This window comes from Lolium perenne, chromosome 6, assembly GCF_019359855.2.
Source record: "Lolium perenne isolate Kyuss_39 chromosome 6, Kyuss_2.0, whole genome shotgun sequence".
NCBI lineage: Eukaryota > Viridiplantae > Streptophyta > Magnoliopsida > Poales > Poaceae > Lolium > Lolium perenne.
The window spans coordinates 76,644,360-76,664,375 of record NC_067249.2 but is presented as its reverse complement, the minus strand read 5'-3'; the positions used below and the strand labels follow the sequence as shown (position 1 = coordinate 76,664,375).

The following is a 20,016-nucleotide window of genomic DNA, read 5'->3' as shown; positions in this document are numbered from 1 at the left end:
CTGAAGAAGCCACACGCGGGATTGAGCGGACGACCACACGCGGGAAGCGAGATTGAGCGGAGGCCACACGCGGCCAGCAGCAGGGAGATGAGATAGCGCAGGCCACACGCGGCCAGCAGCAGGGATGAGATTGAGGCGGCCTCGCGCGGGCGGGCCAGGAAGGCGAATTGACTGCCGATCCAATCGGCAGAGTAGGGAATCGGCGTGTCGGCAGGGGAGATCGAGGCGGCCTCGCGCGGGCGGGCCAGGAAGGCGTCGGGGCAGCCTCACGCGGGCGGGCGAGCAGCAGAGGCGGGCGAGCAGCAGAGGGCGCGGGCGGGCCACGAATCGGGCGGCGCTCGGGCGCCTGGAGCGTTGGGGCGGCGGCGCGGGAGCAGGCAGGCGGAATCGGCAGATCGGGCGACGGACGAAGATTGAACAAGCAACGTCGGCCGGAGGAAGCTAGAGGATCAATTTTTGCTCTGATACCATGTTAGAACAATATGCTTGTTGTATTACCAGGGGGCCAAAGGCCACAATATATAGTACATGTACAGGTGCAAATATGCAGGAAGCCCCCTAACATATGGGGAAACTACAATATACAGATATATACTCTAACACCCGCTACACAGGGGACACTCCGGGCACGCCGGACACAACGAAATGAGAGGCGAGGAGGCGCGGGCCTGACGCGTCAGCGGCTCGGATGCTCCACCGCCGCCTACGTAGCGACGGTGCAGTTGCCGGGAAGCGGAACCGTCGCATTGGCAACCGCGTCGACCGATGCGCCAACCGCTGGAATGGAGCGCGACCTCCTCGGAAGAGCAACCGCCACTCTCTTCAACTTATGCGCCGCCGTTCATCCGCGCTCAATAAGACCCGTACGTAGGCGCTTTCGGATCTTCAACCGGTCGCCATTCATCCAAGCTTCCATCCGACACCTCCAGCGACCATGAGCTACATCTCCCAGCTTCCATCCGACACCTCCAACGAGGGCAAGTCTGCTGGATGGTGCCATTGGTGGGACAGAACCCGGACGCCCAGTAATGGCGAAGATTCCCCGCCGCCAGTTGATAGCACGGAGGAATGGCTGGGCGTGGAGGAGGACGTGGAGGAGGAAGGGTCAGAGGAGGAGGCGGCGGCGGCCCGTGCGAAGGCGGAGGAAGCGAAGGTCAAGGCCAAGGCGCAGCCGGCGAGCACCGGCGACAACGTAGTTCCTCCGACGCGTCGGCCGACACAGCCTCATCGGAAGAGGTGACGAGCAGGAAGCGCCACCGTGATGACGACGACGAGGCGGGGCCATCATCGAAGAAGAAGAAGAAGTAGTTTAAAATAATTTATATGTAATTTAATTATGTTTTTTCGAAGTTTTCTATGTAATTTATTTATGTTGAACCGATTTGAATATTAGTAAAGAGTTTTCTTCTATCTATTTAAATTATTTTAATGTTTAGGGGCGGCGTTTGGGGGACGCAACTGGGAAGCGATGTCCCCCAAACGCGGCACAGATAAAACACGTCCCCCAAACGCTCGATCCGGCGCGGTTTGGGGGATGGTTTGGGGGACGCGACTGCAGATGCTCTTATTATTATTTTTTCGCGAAAACACAAAAGCCTTGTGTTTCGATGCATTGATAGAAAAGAAGGTTATATGTACAAGTTCAAAAAAGGACCAATACCACGTGAAAGATCGAGATGTCGCCTAGAGGGGGGGGGGGGGGGTCAATAGGCAATTAAAAACTCTTACGGATTTATCTTGGAATAATGCGGAATTAAACTACCGTTTAGATTACAAGCACAAACCCTAAATATGCTAAGCTCAACTAAGTGTAACAATAGCAACTAGAGCTAAGCAAGATAGGCACAAGATATATGTAGTACAAGTGATAGCAAGGTATATGTACTTCAAGCACGATGGCTATCACAAGGAAAGAGAGCTCGGGTATAGAAATAACCGAGGCACACGGAGACGAGGATGTATTCTCATGTTCCCTTCCTTTGCAAGAAGGTACATCACGTTTGGAGGAGTGGAGGTCCCACGAAGGATTCCCCGCGCCCCGAAGGCTCACCCTATTCTCCGAACCACACCCACGAAGGATAATGACCCTTTCCTTATGGTTAGCTTTTCCTCCGCTCTGGAGATGGCAAGCTCCACAACCACTTTACAAGCTCCACGAAGGAGAAGCCCGGGCCTCTTCACAATCTTCTTGAAGAGATCACCGGAGCACCAACCGCCAAGCCAACTAGGAGGTCTCCCTCCAAGAGTAACAAGCTCACGGTCTCTCACTCGAACTAATCATGGTGGAGAGCTCAACACTATGCAATGATGCAAAGCAAGAACACTAGAGGTGTTCAAATCCTTCACTCTCAAATCCCACCCAAGCAACAAATGCTAAGATGAGATTGGAGAGGAAGAACAATGGGGAAAGTCAACAAAAGACTCCAAGATCTAGATCCAAAGGGTTCCCCTCACTTAGAGGTGAAATTGATTGGTGGGGATTGTAGATCTAGATCTCCTCTCTCAAATCCTCAAGAATGGGCAAGAATCATGGGAGGAATCAAGGGGGGAAGCAAGTTCTTCAAATAGCAACAATGGAGGTGAAGAAAGGGAAGAACTTACTTGCACAAGGTGGAAGAATGGCTATTTATAGCTAGGGAGCATATAAAACCGTTGGGGAAAAAGACAAGTCAAAGACACGCAGGAAAATTTCCCGAGCCGCGCACAAAGCCGGCGACCGGCAAAGCGAGAGCCGGAGCCGGTCACCAGCTCGGCCGAACCGAGCCACAGCCGGTCGGGCGGGAGCAGGCTGGAAGGGCGGAGCGATGCGCCGCCGCACGCGCGACGGATAAGCCGAGGTGAAGCCGCGCGAGGTGGGCCGCGCGGGGAGGCGGAGACGGCCCGGCCCGGCCAGGAGGTCGGCCGGCCGGCGGGGCGCCGAGCGGGCCGGCGGGCGCCGGTGCCGGGCCGGCCGCATCGGAACCGCCACAGTAAGCGGCCCGGCTGGCACCAGCACCAGATCCGGTCCAGACCGGGTGGGCCGGCGGGTGGGCCGGTCAGGCCGGTCGGCAGGCCGGCCACTACCTCCCCTTTTCTTTTCTTTTTCTTTTTATTCTGCTTTCTCCTTTTTTTTGATAACTAATGCTCCCGAACTCCGATTGACATGAAACCAATTTTGTTGGAAAGATAACGACGAATAGAATCCCAACAGTAAGTGGAAATATGGAGACTCCTCACAGAATATTTTAGATGATTTTAGGGAGGGAGTCTCCCACCGTCAAGAAATGGTGAAGACGTCCAAACTCGAAAACGCAATAGAAGATGCATGCGGATTCCGCTTTCGATGAACTTGGGCTTGTTGTAAAGCTAGCAACAAGCTTAAGAACCTCACACAGAGAAACACCAAGAAGCAATAAGGATATGCAAAGTATGCAAATGATTGAGCTCCCTAAGACGATGTGATCAAGTTACCCAACCGAAAGCCCCTCTTAATAGTGCGGCTATCTATCCTATAATCTGGTCTCCCATCAACCACCTTGAGACCGATAAAAGGAAAACCTAGCAAGGCCATACCATTTCCTTGTGCATCCCGCTTGATCTTGATGATAGCTCTTCAAGCTCTACTCAAACCGGAATGCCACAACTTGATCATTGTTGCTTTGTGAAGACTCACAAATGCTCCCCAATACACTATGATGGGAAAGCCCAATTGATGCACATCTTCACATGTCCATTATCACCAAATGGACGATAAGTTTCAAGCATGTGATCCACTTGAGATGCTCATCTTGAACTTGCCCAACTCAACCTTGTATCTTCTCATACTCATATGAGATAGAGCATGGCTAATATTGAGTTCCACAGAAGAACTCCATCTTCATTTCTTCTTCTTGATCATATCACATATATATCTTCAAACCGATGATCTTGATGCCAACACACAAGATGTATCTTTATTTGCATCGCATCCATACTTGAATCCAACACATGGAATACAAGTAGAACCTATGGAATATTCCTTCATATAAACTCAATGAAAACATTAGTCCATAGGGGTTGTCATTAATTACCAAAACCACACATAGGGGCAATGTACCCTTACACCACGCCATACAACTCAACCCAAGAAAGCTAATCTAAGGGAGTAGTTGCCGGAGACCTCGGCCCCCCGCATCCGCCCACTGCCGCGCCTCGGCCCTGATGTCCTCGAACAGGAAAGCCACCGAGGGACGCGCATTTGTCGAAGACTGCAACGTTCCTATGCTTCCATATTCCCCATGTAGTGAGCATGATCAGTGACGAGGTACCCTTGCACAGCTGGCGAAAAGCGGTCCGCACCACCAGCGACCACCACTCCGCGAAGTCACCCTCAACCGTGGTGGCCCTGAGGTGGATCGAATCCACAACAGGACCTCATACCAGGTAGTCCTGGAGAAGGGACAACCGGTAAGAATGTGCTCCATAGTCTCCTTGGACTAGTCGCACAACGGGCATCGCGCAGCGTGTGGGAGGCCACGACGCGCAAGCCGCTCGCTCGTCCAACATCTGTCGAGGCAGGCCAATCATATGAAGAACTTCACCCTAGGCGGCGCCCAGGATTTCCAGTTTAGCTCCCACGAGCCTGAAGTGACCGCCCCCTGGAAGAGGGTGTCATAGCAGGACCGGGAAGAGTACTGAGAGTCCATCGTCCAGCGCCAAATCATCCTGTCCGGCTCCTCGATAGTTGAGCATCCCTGAGTCCGCTCCGCAGTTGGACATATTGCCAGAGCGCCAAAGCGGTAGGCACACCAACTATGTCAGAGATCCAACCGCGCTCCACCAGCGCCTGTTGCACGGTACGCTGCCTCCTACGGCGCTTGGGGATCAACGCATAAACTCCTGGCGCTATCTCCTTGATGGATTGACCATCCATCCACCTATCCTCCCAAAACAGGGTGGACGTCCCGTCGCCTGCCACCATGTAGGTGGAGGCAACAAAGACATCAAGCTCTGCCTTGGAGAACTGCATATCGAGCCCGCGCCAAGGTCGCAGGGGGTAAGTCTGCATCCTCCATAGCTAGCGGACCCTTAGGCTGATAGCGGTGCGGGCAAGGTCCGGGATCCCCAATCCACCGAACCGCAGCGGATGACACACCCTAGACCATTTGACATGGCCGTGTCCGCCATTGGCGTCAGCCCTGTCCGCCCACAAGAATCCGCGTAGTATCTTGTTCACCTGTTAAGTGCATTCTTTTTTACGGCAAGCACTATGAGCTGGTGCAGCGGTATGGCCGCGAGAACCGAGCGGACAAGTGTCAAGCGCCCCGCCCTAGGCATCATGGATGCCTTCCAGGTAGGCAGCTTGTCTGCCAACCGATCCACCACAGGCTGAAACGCCTCACCCGACAACCGTCTGATCGAGAGAGGGATGCCAAGGTACTTCACCGGGAAGGGTGCCAACTGGCACTCCATAACGGTGGTCGCACCATGGGCCTCCTCCTCCGAGCAGGCAATAGGGGATACCGAGCACTTGGCGAAGTTGGTATGCAGTCCCGACGCCTCCCCGAAGAGCTCCAAGATGCCGCGAATAGCACGCAACTCCGTCTCATCCGGATGGCAAAAGATGACCACATCGTCGGTGTAAAGTGATACCGACGCAACCATCTCCCTCCGCGCCAAGCGTCGAAGGATCCCCAACTCGATGGCCTTAGCCTGCACCCTATTAAGCATGTTCATGGCTAGCACGAACAACGAAGGCGACAGCGGATCACCCTGTCTCAGGCCCCTCCTATGCCAGATAGGGTGGCCTGGCTCACTGATGTCTACGTTCCCCCTCCTTTCCTGTAGACAGTGTTGGGCCTCCAAGAGCAGAGGTTTGTAGAACAGCAGCAAGTTTTCCCTTAAGTGGATCACCCAAGGTTTATCGAACTCAGGGAGGAAGAGGTCAAAGATATCCCTCTCATGCAACCCTGCAACCACAAAGCAAGAAGTCTCTTGTGTCCCCAACACACCTAATAGGTGCACTAGTTCGGCGAAGAGATAGTGAAATACAGGTGGTATGAATATATATGAGCAGTAGCAACGGTGCCAGAAAATAGCTTGCTGGCGTGTAGTTGATGGTGGTAGTATTGCAGCAGTAGTAACGCAAAGAAACAAGAAACAAGCGTAGTAACGCAGCAGTATTTAGGAACAAGGCCTAGGGATTACACTTTCACTAGTGGACACTCTCAACATTGATCACATAACAGAATAGATAAATGCATACTCTACACTTTTGTTGGATGATGAACACATTGCGTAGGATTACACGAACCCTCAATGCCGGAGTTAACAAGCTCCACAATAATGCTCATATTTAAGTAACCTTATAGTGTAAGATAGATCAACAGACTAAACCAAGTACTAACATAGCATGCACACTGTCACCTTCATGCATATGTAGGAGGAATAGATCACATCAATATTATCATAGCAATAGTTAACTTCGCAATCTACAAGAGATCATGATCATAGCATAAACCAAGTACTAACACGGTGCACACACTGTCACCTTTACACACGTGCAGGAGGAATAGAACTACTTTAATAACTTTGCTAGAGTAGCACATAGATAAATTGTGATACAAACTCATATGAATCTCAATCATGTAAAGCAGCTCATGAGATTATTGTATTGAGGTACATGGGAGAGAGATGAACCACATAGCTACAGCGGAGCCCTCAGCCTCGGAGGTGGATTACTCCCTCCTCATCATGGAAGCAGCGATGGCGGTGAAGATGGCGGTGAAGACGGCGGTGGAGATGGCTCCGGGGGCAATTCCCCGTCCGGCAGGGTGCCGAACAGAGAGTTCTGTCCCCGAATTGGAGTTTCGCGACGGTGGCGGCGCCCCGGAGTCTTTCTCGAGTTTCGTCAATTGGTACTGCGTTTTTAGGTCGAAAGGGCTTTTATAGGCGAAGAGGCGGCGCAGGGGGCACACAGGGCGCCACACCCTAGGCCGGCGCGGCCTAGGCCTGGCCCGCGCCGCCATGTGGTGTGGTGGCCCCCCGGCCCCTCTCCGACTCTTCTTCGGTGTTACGGACGCTTCCGGGAAAAATAGGAGGTTTGGCGTTGATTTCGTCCAATTCCGAGAATATTGTCCGAACAGCCTTTACGGAACCAAAAACAGCAGAAAACAGAACCTGCACCGTGGCATCTTGTTAATAGGTTAGTTCCGGAAAATGCATGAAAATGATATAAAGTGTGAACAAAACATGTTGGTATTGTCATAAAACAAGCATGGAACATCGGAAATTATAGATACGTTGGAGACGTATCAGCATCCCCAAGCTTAGTTCCTACTCGTCCTCGAGTAGGTAAACGATAAAAGATAATTTCTGAGGTGACATGCTACCAACATAATCTTAATCATACCATTGTAAAGCATATGAGATGAATGCAGCGATTCGAAACAATGTAAATGCAATGAGTAAACAAGTGAATCATATAGCAAAGACTTTTCATGAATAGTACTTTCGAGACAAGCATCAATAAGTCTTGCATAAGAGTTACTCATAAAGCAATAAATTCATAGTAGAGACATTGAAGCAACACAATGGAAGATTAAGTTTCAGCGGTTGCTTTCAACTTGTAACATGTATATCTCATGGATAGTTGTCAATGCAAAGCAATATAACAAATGCAATAAGCAAGTATATAAGAATCAATGCACAGTTCACACAAATGTTTGCTTCTTGAGGTGGAGAAAGATAGGTGAACTGACTCAACAATAAAAGTAAAAGAATGGTCCTTCAAAGAGGAAAGCATCGATTGCTATATTTGTGCTAGAGCTTTTATTTTGAAAACATGAAACAATTTTGTCAACGGTAGTAATAAAGCATATGTATCATGTAAATTATATCTTACAAGTTGCAAGCCTCATGCATAGTATACTAATAGTGCCCGCACCTTGTCCTAATTAGCTTGGACTACCGGATCATCACAATGCACATGTTTTAACCAAGTGTCACATAGGGGTACCTCTATGCCGCCTGTACAAAGGTCTAAGGAGAAAGCTCGCATTGGATTTCTCGCTATTGATTATTCTCAACTTAGACATCCATACCGGGACAACATAGACAACAGATAATGGACTCCTCTTTTATGCATAAGCATGTAACAACAATTAATAATTTTCTCATATGAGATTGAGGATATATGTCCAAAACTGAAACTTCCACCATGGATCATGGCTTTAGTTAGCGGCCCAATGTTCTTCTCTAACAATATGCATGCTTAACCATAAGGTGGTAGATCGCTCTTACTTCAGACAAGACGAACATGCATAGCAACTCACATGAAATTCAACAAAGAGTAGTTGATGGCGTCCCCAGTGAACATGGTTATCGCACAACGAGCAACTTAATAAGAGATAAAGTGCATAAGTACATATTCAATACCACAATAGTTTTTAAGCTATTTGTCCCATGAGCTATATATTGCAAAGGTGAATGATGGAATTTTAAAGGTAGCACTCAAGCAATTTACTTTGGAATGGCGGAAAATACCATGTAGTAGGTAGGTATGGTGGACACAAATGGCATAGTGTTGTTTGGCTCAAGGATTTGGATGCATGAGAAGTATTCCCTCTCGATACAAGGTTTAGGCTAGCAAGGTTGTTTGAAGCAAACACAAGCACGAACTAGTACAGCAAAACTCACATAAAAGACATATTACAAGCATTATAAAACTATACATCGTCTTCCTTGTTGTTCAAACATCTTACTAGAAAATATCTAGACTCTAGAGAAACCACTCATGCAAACCAAATTTTAACAAGCTCTATGTATTTATTCACTAATAGGTGCAAGGTATATGATGCAAGAGCTTAAACAAGAGCACAACAATTGCCAAATATCAAGTTATTCAAGACATCATACCAATTACTACATGTAACATTTTCCGTTTCCAACCATAATAATTAACGAAGCAGTTTCAACCTTCGCCATGAAAATTAAAAGCTAAGAACACATGTGTTCATACGAACCAGCGGAGCGTGTCTCTCTCCCACACAAGCATTTATTCAAACAAAAACAAAAACAAGAAACATACAGACGCTCCAAGTAAAGTGCATAAGATGTGACGGAATAAAAATATAGTTTCAGGGGAGGAACCTGATAATATTGTCGATGAAGAAGGGGATGCCTTGGGCATCCCCAAGCTTAGACGCTTGAGTCTTCTTAGAATATGCAGGGGTGAACCACCGGGGCATCCCCAAGCTTAGAGCTTTCACTCTCCTTGATCATGTTGCATCATACTCCTCTCTTGATCCTTGAAAACTTCCTCCACACCAAACTCGAAACAACTCATTAGAGGGTTAGTGCACAATAAAAATTAACATATTCAGAGGTGACACAATCATTCTTAACACTTCTGGACATTGCATAAAGCTACTGGACATTAATGGATCAAAGAAATTCATCCAACATAGCAAAAGAGGCAATGCGAAATAAAAGGCAGAATCTGTCAAAACAGAACAGTTCGTATTGACGAATTTTAAAATGGCACCAGACTTGCTCAAATGAAAATGCCCAAATTGAATGAAAGTTGCGTACATATCTGAGGATCATGCACGTAAATTGGCTTAATTTGCTGAGCTACCTACAGGGAGGTAGACCCAGATTCGTGACAGCAAAGAAATCTGGAACTGTGCAGTAATCCAAATCTAGTACTTACTTTACTATCAAAGACTTTACTTGGCACAACAAAATACAAAACTAAGATAAGGAGAGGTTGCTACAGTAGTAAACAACTTCCAAGACACAAATATAAAACAAAGTACTGTAGCAAAATAACACATGGGTTATCTCCCAAGAAGTTCTTTTCTTTATAGCCATTAAGATGGGCTCAGCAGTTTTAGTGATGCACTCGCAAGAAATTGTATTTGAAGCAAAAGAGAGCATCAAGAGCCAAATTAGAAACATATTTAAATCTAACATGCTTCCTATGCATAGGAATCTTGTAAATAAAGAAGTTCATGAAGAGCAAAGTAACAAGCATAGGAAGATAAAACAAGTGTAGCTTCAAAAATTTCAGCACATAGAGAGGTATTTTAGTAACATGAAAATTTCTACAACCATATTTTCCTCTCTCATAATAACTTTCAGTAGCATCATGAGCAAACTCAACAATATAACTATCACATAAAGCATTCTTATCATGAGTCTCATGCATAAAATTATTACTACTCCCAACATAAGCACAGTCAATTTTATTAGTTGTAGTGGGAGCAAATTCAACAAAGTAGCTATCATATATAGGAGGCATATTGTAATCATAATCAAATTTATCCTCCATAACAGGTGGTACCATAAGACTACCATCATTATAATCATCATAAATTGGAGGCAAAGTATCATCAAAGAAAATTTTCTCCTCAATTCTTGGGGGACTAAAAAGATCATGCTCATCAAAGCCAGCTTCCCCAAGCTTAGAACTTTCTATATCATTATCAACAATGGTGTTCAAAGTGTTCATACTAATATGTTCCATGGGTTTTTTAATTTTCGGATCAAACCATCCATGTCTTAAATCAGGAAATAGAGTAAAAAGCTCATTGTTGTCCATTATGCCTTACTAGTGTAAACAAGAAACAAAAAGTTGCAATTGCAGGATCTAAAGGAAATAGCTTTGAGTACTTACACCGGCGAAAATAGCTTGGTAGCCGAGGTCCGGAGTGTGAGTACCTTTTACCTTTCCTCCCCGGCAACGGCGCCAGAAAAGTGCTTGATGTCTACGTTCCCCCTCCTTTCCTGTAGACAGTGTTGGGCCTCCAAGAGCAGAGGTTTGTAGAACAGCAGCAAGTTTTCCCTTAAGTGGATCACCCAAGGTTTATCGAACTCAGGGAGGAAGAGGTCAAAGATATCCCTCTCATGCAACCCTGCAACCACAAAGCAAGAAGTCTCTTGTGTCCCCAACACACCTAATAGGTGCACTAGTTCGGCGAAGAGATAGTGAAATACAGGTGGTATGAATATATATGAGCAGTAGCAACGGTGCCGAGAAAATAGCTTCTTTGGCGTGTAGTTGATGGTGGTAGTATTGCAGCAGTAATGCTTGTGATAAAACAAGAAACAAGCAGTAGTAACGCAGCAGTATTTAGGAACAAGGCCTAGGGATTACACTTTCACTAGTGGACACTCTCAACATTGATCACATAACAGAATAGATAAATGCATACTCTACACTTTTGTTGGATGATGAACACATTGCGTAGGATTACACGAACCCTCAATGCCGGAGTTAACAAGCTCCACAATAATGCTCATATTTAAGTAACCTTATAGTGTAAGATAGATCAACAGACTAAACCAAGTACTAACATAGCATGCACACTGTCACCTTCATGCATATGTAGGAGGAATAGATCACATCAATATTATCATAGCAATAGTTAACTTCGCAATCTACAAGAGATCATGATCATAGCATAAACCAAGTACTAACACGGTGCACACACTGTCACCTTTACACACGTGCAGGAGGAATAGAACTACTTTAATAACTTTGCTAGAGTAGCACATAGATAAATTGTGATACAAACTCATATGAATCTCAATCATGTAAAGCAGCTCATGAGATTATTGTATTGAGGTACATGGGAGAGAGATGAACCACATAGCTACAGCGGAGCCCTCAGCCTCGGAGGTGGATTACTCCCTCCTCATCATGGAAGCAGCGATGGCGGTGAAGATGGCGGTGAAGACGGCGGTGGAGATGGCTCCGGGGGCAATTCCCCGTCCGGCAGGGTGCCGGACCAGAGAGTTCTGTCCCCCGAATTGGAGTTTCGCGACGGTGGCGGCGCCCCTGGAGTCTTTCTGGAGTTTCGTCAATTGGTACTGCGTTTTTAGGTCGAAAGGGCTTTTATAGGCGAAGAGGCGGCGCAGGGGGGCACCTGGGGGCGCCACACCCTAGGCCGGCGCGGCCTAGGCCTGGCCCGCGCCGCCATGTGGTGTGGTGGCCCCCTGGCCCCTCTCCGACTCTTCTTCGGTGTTCTGGACGCTTCCGGGAAAAATAGGAGGTTTGGCGTTGATTTCGTCCAATTCCGAGAATATTGCCCGAACAGCCTTTCTGGAACCAAAAACAGCAGAAAACAGGAACTGGCACTGTGGCATCTTGTTAATAGGTTAGTTCCGGAAAATGCATGAAAATGATATAAAGTGTGAACAAAACATGTTGGTATTGTCATAAAACAAGCATGGAACATCGGAAATTATAGATACGTTGGAGACGTATCACTCACCAGTGAGCATCGCCCTAGTGCTTGCCGTGGACAGTAGAATGGCCACCAACTCACAGAACCTCGGTTGAAACCCCATCTTACATAGGATCTCAACAAGGAATCCCCATGAGATGGAGTCGAAGGCCCGCTCTATGTCCAACTTGAGCATCACCCGTGGCTCCTTCATCCGATGGAGGAACCTAGCCGTCTGCTGAACCAACATGAAGTTGTCGTGGATGCACCGTTTGCGAATGAAAGAACATTGGTTGCGATCCACCAGTGACTCCATCCGAGGGGCCAGGTGAGACGCCCGAGTCTTCGCCACCAGCTTGGCAAAGATATGTATCAGGCTGATCGGTCGGTAGTCACCCAGCGGCGCCGCACCCGGGCGCTTGGGCAGCAGTATCATCAGAGCCTGATCCAGGCCTGCAATCCGCGTCCGCACAACGTGAAAAACTTATTGAAAGCTACCATAAAATCCTCTTTCACTATCCCCCAACAACTTTGGAGGAACTCAGTCGTGAACCCGTCTGGGCCCGGCGCTTTTCCATGGGGCAGCCGCCTAACAACCTCCCGGATCTCGTCCTCCGTGAACGCAGCCTCAAGCTCGGACAGGTCCACTGGGTGCGTTCCCAGGAAGTCCAGATCCAGCGAGTAATGACGGTCCACAGGAGTGCCTAGGAGACCCTCAAAGTGCGTAAAAGAAGCTTCCGCCATGGCAGCATGGTCTGAGATGACTGCGCCCTCGACCTGTAGGCTATGGATAATGTTCTTTTGACGCGGTAGGCCGCATGTTGGTGGAAGAAGGCCATGTTTGCATCCCCTTCCCTCAGCCATGCAATCTTGGCCCGTTGGCAGGCCATCGTGCGCTCGAGGGAAGCCAACCCCAAATAGGCGCGTTTAAGGTGGGCCTGGAGTCGACGCTCGTCCGGAGACAACGTTCGTGATTCCATGGCGACATCCAGCCTCAACACCACTTCCCACGTTGTCATCAGCTTCAATTTTACATCCCCAACCTTCTTGTCGCTCCAGCTCATGAGGCTGCGCGCCGTACGCTTCAGCTTTGCGTTGAGTTGCCGGAAGGGATCTGGATCGCCGTCAATCACAGCCCAAGCGGACTGCACCACATCGCTGAACCCATCGAGTTTCACCTAGAAAAGTTCAAACTGGAACCGTTTCCGACCCACCGACTGAGTAGTGCAGTCGAGGAGGAGGGGACAGTGATCCGCCACAACCGTCGCCAAGCAGTCCAAGGAGCAGCTGTTGTGAAGCTCCTCCCACCGGACGGTGATGAACACCCTGTCCAGCTTGACTAGTGTCGGGCACAAGGAGAGATCATCAAACTAAGTCGTCGAAGATGATCAAAAGACAGGAGGGAGGAGGGGCGTAGTTTTATATTCCTCACCGGCTCTCGTCTATCAGGTACATCCCTTCTAGGCGGTGAGATGAATGAGCGTGGAAACCACTTTCAGATAAGCCTGGGCCGACTTGCATCGTTAGCCGCCACAACTTGGTGAAATTGATACATGCAAATGTGAGATGAGATCGTCTCATGGAAAATAATGGACCTGTCATCCTGTCAACATGTTGGATACCGAACAAAGCCAACCGCTGTATTGATTATTCAATAACAGAAACAAAAGCGAATAAAACCACTTGCCAACAAAACTAATCTCTATGCTTTAATTTCTATGCTTCACATCATACAACCAATTTAGTATCAGTTTCATGGGGTTGAAGAACATGATGAATAACAGCTAAGTCAATTACATCAAATATGGGTATAAACCTGATGCCCATGTTCAAGCCCTGTCAAAGTTGGCTATGAGTTTTTCCACTGTTGAATCGCTGCGCGCAGCGAATGGTTGGGAATTGTAGATGAATTCGGGAGATTGCACCTCGTCACGGGTGATACCCTGTGTTTCCGGACCCAAGCTTCGATGGCATGGTGCTCATAGGTGTGTCCATCTGCGGCGACATATGGATCATCCATCACCTCCTGCACCGAAACTGTGTGGTTAGCTAGAGGATAAGACGTAGTTACTGAAATGATAGTCAAGTAGAAGCAGAATTACCTGTGTTAACGGGCAGATGAAGTGTCTTGGTACACATGAGTCTGGATTTCTTATACTGATATTAGAAGAAATTCTATGCAGAATTTCCTCGAGCTTCGGCAGCACCTCCGACTCGAGATCAGGACGATCCCTGCATTTCAGGGCCGTGCACCGTAAACCGAGCTTTGCCAACATTTCTGTCTCAGCGAGTGGCCAATCAGTTTGAGATTTGTCGAGGATATGAGCAAGCGAACCCCTTTCGATAGCTTTTTCTGCGCTTACGATGAGTCCATTCGGGTGTTTCCCGGTTAGTATCTGAAGAATGATGACTCCCAGTGCGAATAGGTCCGATTTCAGCCGAACTGTCCCAGTTGTTTGGTACTCTGGGTCCATGTAGTACAGCGTACCAGCGATGATAGTATCTGTGTATTCAGTTTGCCATTCAGGCACAACGTCAGATATGAGCTTCGCAAAGCCAGCATCTCCGATCTTACCCACATAGTTCTTGTCCAATAGTATGTTTGCAGGTTTCAGGTCACGGTGGACAATTGGCTCCGGTTTCCTTCCATGCAAGAAAGCAAGCCCACAAGACACTTCAAAGATGATACGAAACCGGAGGAACCAGTGCAGTGGCTGACGCCTTTTGTTGTCAAGAAGTTGATCTTCTAGACTTCCATTCGACATGTACTCGTATACGAGACAGCCGATTTCAGGACAGAAACCAATCAACATAACCAAGTTGGGATGGTGAAGTTTGCTAAGAATCTCAACCTGGATGAATCCGTATAGGGCAAATAATTGAATTATTAGACATAATATGAATGAAATTATGTTTTATGCCATATTTCTGTAATCCATCCATACCTCTCTCAAGAACTCGTCAATTTTGTCGGTGGAATCCTGCTGAATTGTCTTGACTGCTACTTCAATGTGATCAAGGGTGCACCGATACACAGTCCCATAACCTCCCTCACCGATCTTCCTTGCTTCAGAGAAGTTATCAGTGGCAAGTTCTATTTCATGTTTCGAGTATCGCCTGCAATTTTTGCTTGTCGACAATATAGCATCCACAACCTTCTCCTTATCAATAGAAACTATACCACCTACCATTTTAGCCTTGTGCTTAGAGTAGGCCTCCCGGGTGAATGATCGTTTGGCTTGCTCAACTTCTTGAATGGCTACCAAATGTTTTGCTTTCTCATCGGCTGCAACCTGCTTAAGAGTTTCCTCCTTATGTAGTGCATGCTCCACCTTCCTTGCATCTTCAGAACATTCAGTAGAAAGTACCTGAATCTGCGACATGACGAGACTTCTTTTAACCATGTAAGAGAATGCTGAATCACGCTAACTAATACTAATATGAGAATATTTACTGATAGAACATTCGTACTCATGCTTTTCAAATTATTTAGGGAAGTAGTACTGCACAACACAATAGCTAGACTGTTGGATCAGCATCACTACATAGGGATAATAGCTTCTTAAGCTACGACAGTCTGCTGAAGAAATTTAACCTTTTTCTTAGCATGGACGAGATCTTCACAAGCTTTATCATACATAACCACGGTTTCCTTCAATTCCTTCCTCAGTTTTTCTACTTCATTTATAGATTGACACTGTCGATAACGTCAGGATAACAATTCAGTATGTTCTGGAAGCAAATATATCTGAAACTGCACATTTCTCATGAAACACAATATAATATATGCACTTATTCATCTCAAAAAATAGAATATAGATCTGAAATCTAATCGAGTACCGGACCTCATCACTTGAGTTCGATGCAGCATAAGGACCTTCCTTCAAGGAGCTGTGAGAACTATAGTTTTTGATCAAATCTCTTCCTTTTGTCTTTGCACTTCCATTTCCTACTTGGACTAATGCACCACTTTCTGATCTTGTACTATCATCAGAGAAAGCACTATGAGAACAACGGGCCTGAGAGCATGATACTGAGCGTGACTCTGCATCAACGTTCTCGAATAACAAGCCCATCTGTTTTTGCGCAAATGCTTCGTGACTAATTGATTGAATGCTTAAGTTTGTGCTAGACTCTGGAAAAAAATTGAGAACATCCAATACGCAAAGAGAATTTAAAACATCCAAGACAAAAAAAGGAGACATGACAAGAAATTAAATATTAAGATATATAAAGCTAATTATAGAAGTTGACACATACTGCTTGCCTGAGGATATCCTGAAACTTTCACGATTATTGTTCGCTTGCACACAACAAAGACGTTGCACGAGTTTTGTGTATTTTTCAGGACATCAGTTGGCACATCAGGAATACGCAGCACCCTGCATAGTGGATGGTGAAGTGATTTAAGCAGCAGATATGACCCAAGCTGAAACCTAAGTGTTTAAGACCTAATAAGAATATAGTGCTTATAATAGATACAGTGATAATTGTACAGCCATGAAGATATTTCTGAATTTGGAAGAGCCTGTAGGCACAATATCGCAAAACATTACTGAAGGCAGCTTCAGAATGCTAACAAGTAAAAGTAAGCTCACCTTAAAGTAAACTACTTGGAAATATTACTGCCAATAATGAACACAAGGTCTACTTGGATTGGAGGTACTTCTTGTGTGTTCCCCGGTACATAAATCGAACTTGAGCTAAATAAAAAACTACACTCGGTCGAAGCAGGGCCAATCAACTACTCCCTGCTTTTTCCTAATTACGCTGTGTTTTAGTTTTGGCCGAAGTCAACTTCTGTAAAGTTTGACCAAATATATATAAAAAAAATCAACGTGTCTACGATATTAAAAGTGATTTGAGAGAGCGGGATGTGCTCTTCCTCTAAATTTAGTCCGACCAACATTGATCGGACCTGTATTTTAAGGTGAAAACCAATGATCACGCCTTAATTGGGTTTATGGGCTACAGGGGTGCACACTTTAATTTGCTCCCTTTCATAGACGTTTTGCTGTCGGAAAACCTTTCTCGCTGCCAGGGTGTTACCAATGGTTATATTGATGATTGGTGTGCCGTACCATATAAGATCGTCGTGTCATGACATTCGACTGTCAAATCTCTGTGCATCTGGATTGCAGAGGCGGCGTGTATTTGGTGGGTACTTGGTACAAATTTCATAGTATAATATATTGTTTTATATCGAAAAATCGAGAACCCAATGCACATCATGTAAAGACATAAGAGCAGACGTGCCAAAATGCGTCCGCGCAGTAAAAAGCGCCAGTTTAGCGCGCCGGCGCAGAAAACTTTCGCTCCAACAGACACGTGAAAATAGTGCGCGCTATTTTTTTTGCCACGTGCGGTATAAAAGTGTGCGCGCGATGTGTCCTCAACCGCCGCTGAAAAGTCCTTCCCGCCATGCGCCGCCCTCTTGCCTGCCACGCGCCACTTCCCCTTCCACGCACACCACCGAGATCGCGCCGGCACCATGGCCCCCAGGCGCAACTCCTCCGGTTCCATGGGCGTGCGCGCCTGCACGAGTGGCACGTGGCGCTCACCTCACCGTGGAGCAGCGACACGGCAGCATGGCGCCTCAGGCGCCACTGCCAGCAGCTCAATGTTAAGGAATGCGCCGCGCTCGAGGAGGCGGACTTCTTGGCCAGCTTCGATAACGTCGTCACCGTTGAGCAGCCCCGCCGCCAGCAGCTTCAGCGCTGCCTCGTCATTGCATAGGTAAGCGGATGAACACGCCATGGAGGCGTGGGCCGCCGCCTTCCCGCGGGACGTCCTCGACGAGCGCCTTCTACGCGCAGAAGAAGGCCGAGCGCAGGGCGAAGAAGGAGACCATTCGCGTGCGCAAGCGGTTCATCGAGGCGGAGTAAAGCCGGCCCGACGACCATCGACGAAAACGATGAACTTTGGCCGGATTTGTTCTTGACCGAGCCATCGAACCGTCGGGATCGGACTTCTACTTCTCCGATTTTTAGATGTTTTTTTAGATGTATTGTATCCGTTTAATTATGGTTCTTATCATCGTTTTAAAACCTTTTTTAGTAGAATGTTTGATATGTAGAACTTGTTTTTGGCCCCTGTATTTACAACAGATGGTAAAACGCTGTTTTCGTCCTGTATCTTTTCGCGCATCTGGAAAACCTAGAGACGCACCGTCTGAAAATGCGAAAACCGGCATTGTATAAAAAAAATTAGCGCGTCGATGGTGCTTGCATCTGTTGGAGATGCCGTAACAGTACAGAAGTAGCACACAAAATGCGAACATCAGATCTACCAAGCTCTCAAAAATGCAGTAATTGCGATTAAAGGTATGTATTGCTCCGTGGGGCTTTCAGAATCAACCCTCCACCAGAAAGGCTAAATTAATAGCAACAAAGGCACGCCTTTTTCTCGTACTACTGATAGTACCCGGATTGCTCAACGATAGTGCCCGGATTCAACTCTATCAGTTGTTCACTACTAACTTGGAAGGACGATCGGTGGTCACAAAAACGAAGAAAGAAGAGAGGGGAAAATAGCGCACCTCTGGAACCACCGGAAGGAGACGGAGCCGAGCACCAAGCACCGCACGCCGGACTCGGCAGCGTACCGCAGGAGCGCCTCCGCCACGTCGTCGCCCTCCACCACCACCGTCTCCACCTGACAACAAAAAATCAGATCAAATTCGTATGTCTGTGAAAATGCGATACGTCTCGCGCTCGTGCGTGCACTCACATTGGCGTAGGCGCGGCCGCCGCAGAGGCGGCGGAAGGGGAGCAGCGCCTCCTGCACGCGCGCGTGCCGGTCGTGGGTGTAGGCCTTCGCCGCGTCGCGCCCCACTCGCGCCACGGGCACCCGCTCACCCGCTTCGCCGCCGATCAAAATTAACACAAACAGCGCGCGCGTGTCAGCTCGATCACGCCATAATCAACCCGGGCCAAGGAGGGCGAGAGGCAAATAGATGGGGAGTGTATCCTTACTCGGGGAGGGGACGAAGGAGAGCGGTGGGATGACGTGGACGAAGGCGATGGCGGCGGCGCGGCCTGCGCCGTCGTCCTGGAGGAGGCTGGCCGCGGCCCACCGGGCGGCGCGGCGGCTCGCGCTGCCGCCGGGGCGGACGGCGACGGCGACGGTGGGCGATGGCGGCGGAAGCGCGCCGGAGGCCATGGTTGTAGGAATGGGGAGGTAGATGCGCGCTGGAGGTGTTGCCTGCGCCGCCGTGCGTGTCGTGTGTTGGCCGTTTGTCAGCCAGCCCGCTCGGCGCGGGATATCAGGCACACGCGGGAATCTGTTAGTTAATGGGCTTAGAGTTCGTTGCAGGTGTAGCGAAGGGGAGGGGTGTCAGCTGAGGAAATCCCCTCCTTGGCAATCGATCGTTGCAGGTGTAGCGAAGGGGAGGGGTGTCAGCTGAGGAATCCCCTCCTTGGCAATCGATCGCTCAAGCGATCAGTTTCGGTCAGCGCGGAGCGCTCGCGCGGAAGCGCGAATCAATTCCCTTTTTGTCTCGTACTGTTTAATTACGTTCACATGCAGATGTGTGTTCACACTAACAGCTCATGTGTTTAATTACGTCCACATGCATATGTGTGGTCACACTAACAGCTCATGTTCACACTTGCATGTTGCATACAACCAAGAGCGTTCACACTACATGCATGCATAAACTATCTCATGGGTTTGCATTTAATGAGCCAACTTTTTAGCACTAGCTCTCACAAGTTTCTGCATGCATACACGTTCTTTTTTTCAGCACGAGGCAGACTCTCAATTTTTTTTTTGCAATTCCCTTTTGACAATTCTCTTTTTTTGCAATTCCCTTTGTGTTGTTATTTCG

At 47.8% G+C, this 20,016-nt stretch overlaps 2 protein-coding genes across 2 annotated transcripts; both read right to left on the bottom strand.

Moving 5' to 3' along the window:
• Positions 1-4,678: 4,678 nt before the first annotated feature.
• Positions 4,679-5,026, bottom strand: LOC139832435 (uncharacterized). Its single transcript, XM_071822196.1, has one exon. The coding sequence runs from the start codon at positions 5,024-5,026 to the stop codon at positions 4,679-4,681; it is 348 nt and encodes a 115-aa protein (XP_071678297.1).
• Positions 5,027-13,773: 8,747 nt separating this feature from the next.
• LOC127307740 (U-box domain-containing protein 34) lies at positions 13,774-19,599 on the bottom strand. Its single transcript, XM_051338500.2, has 9 exons — positions 19,163-19,599; positions 18,918-19,048; positions 18,727-18,842; positions 16,449-16,570; positions 16,034-16,323; positions 15,784-15,885; positions 15,134-15,562; positions 14,291-15,040; positions 13,774-14,214 (listed from the first exon to the last, which is right to left on the bottom strand). Exons 1-9 carry the CDS (start codon positions 19,347-19,349, stop codon positions 14,038-14,040), a joined length of 2,304 nt encoding a protein of 767 aa, XP_051194460.1. The 5' UTR covers positions 19,350-19,599; the 3' UTR covers positions 13,774-14,037.
• Positions 19,600-20,016: the final 417 nt, after the last annotated feature.